This window comes from Tribolium madens, unplaced genomic scaffold, assembly GCF_015345945.1.
Source record: "Tribolium madens isolate multiple individuals breed KSU strain unplaced genomic scaffold, Tmad_KSU_1.1 Scaffold_11;HRSCAF=98;Tcas5.2_LG3b, whole genome shotgun sequence".
Classification (NCBI taxonomy): domain Eukaryota; kingdom Metazoa; phylum Arthropoda; class Insecta; order Coleoptera; family Tenebrionidae; genus Tribolium; species Tribolium madens.
This window is the reverse complement of record NW_025400975.1, coordinates 3,504,092-3,507,267: the sequence shown is the minus strand read 5'-3', so window position 1 is coordinate 3,507,267 and position 3,176 is coordinate 3,504,092. Positions and strand designations below refer to the sequence as shown.

The 3,176-nt window shown below is 40.3% G+C and overlaps 1 protein-coding gene across 1 annotated transcript in view; it reads right to left on the bottom strand.

The window, feature by feature from the left end:
* Nucleotides 1-3,176, bottom strand: part of LOC123006332 (titin-like) — a 58,443-nt gene that overhangs the window by 46,076 nt on the left and 9,191 nt on the right. Inside the window, exons 11-13 of the mRNA XM_044400744.1 lie at nt 524-810; nt 296-455; nt 4-246 (exon numbers count right to left, since the gene is read on the bottom strand). Coding sequence (XP_044256679.1) covers nt 4-246; nt 296-455; nt 524-810 — 690 coding nt within the window. The remainder of the gene's footprint in view (nt 1-3; nt 247-295; nt 456-523; nt 811-3,176) is intronic.

Below are 3,176 nucleotides of genomic sequence, written 5' to 3'. Positions count from 1 at the left end.
AACTGGAGTTGCTCGCCACTCTTGGTGATGGGCACCAAGTTACCGGCGAACTCGATGTACTGTGGCTTACCCTCGAGCACCTCCACGTCGCGACTCTTCGCCACTTCGGTGAAGTGCTCTTGGTGCTCAAGAGTCTTGTCCTCTTTGTCGTCAGTCATGCAAAAGACGCGCAATCGCGCCTCTAGAGGGTCCACGCGTTTTGCAAACACGACAAACTTTGCCATGAAGGGCACATGAATGGCTTCCCTACAGAAAAAAATWAGAWTTTAATTAKATTTTTGGGGATTTTTCTTGCCTGTAGAGTTCGGTTGCCATTTTAGTCGCATCTCCCACATTTCGGCAGTCCATTAGCCAAAACCGCGCCGACACTGTTGTGGTAAACGAGACGCAATCGTTGACGAAAGTCAGGGGCGTGGACCCGGTCACGTCCTCCCATTGCGCCCTCGTGGTCCCGCCTTGAAAGCAAAAATCGATTTTAATTGGACGGTTAAAGTGAGTACAGGTCGCGCCAAAACCGTCTCACCAATAAAGTGGCGGCTTTGCTCGTTCGCCCCTTCTTGACATTCACTAGAAGCATGCAACGCCCGACGCTCCTCCCAAGTAAAAATAGCAAAAAGCGTGTCACATTCAGGCACTTGATGGTTTATGACCATTTTTTTGGTAAAGTGGAAGCAAATGCAGTGGTTTGAAGCGGCAAAAAGCAAAGCATTCATACGAACGGTTTCAGAAAAGACCAGTCGCGTGGCAACTAACTTCCGGTTCAAATAAAACTTATCGGAGAGTAGTGTTTTGAGGTTTTTTACGACTGATCTGACGCTTTATGTTAGGGTTTTTGTCATAAAATATAATAGAAAAATTGTCGGTTTGAAAATAATAAAAGAAAATCAAATGAAATGCAGCAAATCTAGATAAGGTGAAAATTGCGATTCGTGTTTTAGTGAAATTTTCATAACAAAAATCAATGAAAAAAATTTTTAACGACTAAAAGGCAAAAGAAACAATTCGTAAGTCTTTAAATTTCATAAAAAGACGTGGATGCGCACGATTTCCCAACTCAAATTGGTCAAAAAAGAAAATTCGTTGCCAAATCGTACACGTCCCTCGTTCACATTCCTATAAAATTAATGTTTCGATTGATGAAACAGAAACGAAATAAACTGTTTAAAAAAATATATAGATATAGATATACATTCTAAAAGGGGGGCAGCCCACAATATATGTAGTTAGTTACCTTTGAGAGATCTTTTCCGAAACACCCCTGGACACGCGCGTGAAATATCAATAATTAGCGGATTAGTTTGGGTGTTTGAATCACAACATGTGACGTCATCATGACGAAATACACGATAAATTAGCAACGCGATTCTTAGGATGCTGGAAAACTCAGTTGTGACGACGTCACAATGACGTCAGCTGGAAAATTACGAGGCTGGCAAACTTTTCAACGTTGTTGCGATTCGTGTGGACCGATTTGCCTCCCACAAGCCCACCTTGACCTAATTTGTACATTGATAACGGCCCAAGGAACACAATCATACCAATCTGCATCTGTCGATTGMCAGAAACATCTAAGTTCCTTACTCATATTTGAGCACTTTTTCTTTCCAAACAACAAATTTTTCACTAAAACATTCTTTTTGTAAAAGATTTCAAATAAAGTTTAGATTAGAATCAGAAAATTCAGTTGCGATGTTATCATTTCCTCTATAGGTTGAAAATGGGTGTGATTAGTTGGTTTTTGTTCTTTTTTATATAAAAGTGTGTTCCTTGGAACAAGCCCACTTGGTACAGATGACTTTACTTCTAAGCATCTTTATAATACATGCTTGATAAGACTAATCTAATGAAATACAGGACCTAAGTCTATAAAATTGAGTCTACTTACAGCTACCTACGTAAACATAAGCTTGCCAACCCCTTAACAACAAAACCAATTTACAAAAATACATAGGGCACAACACAACAATGAAACATCGTAATATATGAGTGGAAAACAAAACCGAAAAATGGCTCTGTTTCAAGAGCCGTTTTCCAAAACTCAAAACTAAACGTTAAAGCCAGCTTTTGGAGCTTAGCTTTGGCAGCAAATTTCACGTCAATTAGTCAATGAAAAAAGTGTGAGTTTTTTACCTGTTATTGAGCAGAGTAATCGCAAAGTGGGCGCATTTCCTGAATACTGATTGATCATCCCTTGCGAGTGCGCTCTCGGGGCCGGCATGCTCAACGTGATAGCTTTGTGGAACTTTCTTCGTCTTGGTTCGACTGTGACCACCGGTGAGACGGCAACTCCGTGCCCCAGTAACTTGGCCGTCAGTTCTGGATCTATCGGTTGGGCCTAGGAACGAACAATCGTGGCATAATCTCTCCTCGGAGCTAAGGCACAGCTCAAGCTCACTTACCTTGAAGGGAGGATCAAGGATGGGTAATGCGACAAAGCAAGGTTCGACAAAAACATAACACAAACAATATCAGAAAGTGCAAACAATGAAAAGAATGAAGGAGTGACTTAAGCGGTTGAGCTGAGAGCCCAATAACGAACCGTGCTTTGTAAAGGAGAATTTTTGAACACGGCCGTGCCCAAAAATTCGGTTTGATTCCAATGAAAAAGTTAGTTTTGGTTAGTTTAACTCAACTTTATTGGGCACTCACACTGTTACAACTTTTGTGAATGAAACGTTGACAATATGAGAGAAAACATACATGACATGACTTAGATTAAGCACGAAATTAAGAGTTAAGAAAGCAAACAAGAGATGCGGGTGAGGATGCTTTACAACACTGTAGGGACATTCGCAAACACTTTTTTTGATCAACCAAATACGAATGACCCCGCRCTAATGACACTTAAGCTAAGTAKATACATRTTCAGGTGCATCGTTAACAACTAATGTGACGCGCCATTAAAAAAATGTTTRGCTAATTGAGCCACATTACATTTTTTTGAACAGCGCCAGATGGGCCGCTCCGAAGCTGGGACATTTTCGCCCAACTCCCAAGAAATTGCAACAATCGACAATTAGTGGGAGTTCTTGACTTATCATAGAAATTTTCGAAATTTTTTTAAAATTTSAAAATTTTGCCTCAGACATTAAAAACGAAACCTCAACAAAAAATGACTGACACCTGGCAGTGACAAAAGGCACATCTTTAAACTTGTTATCAAAATTTTGATTCAA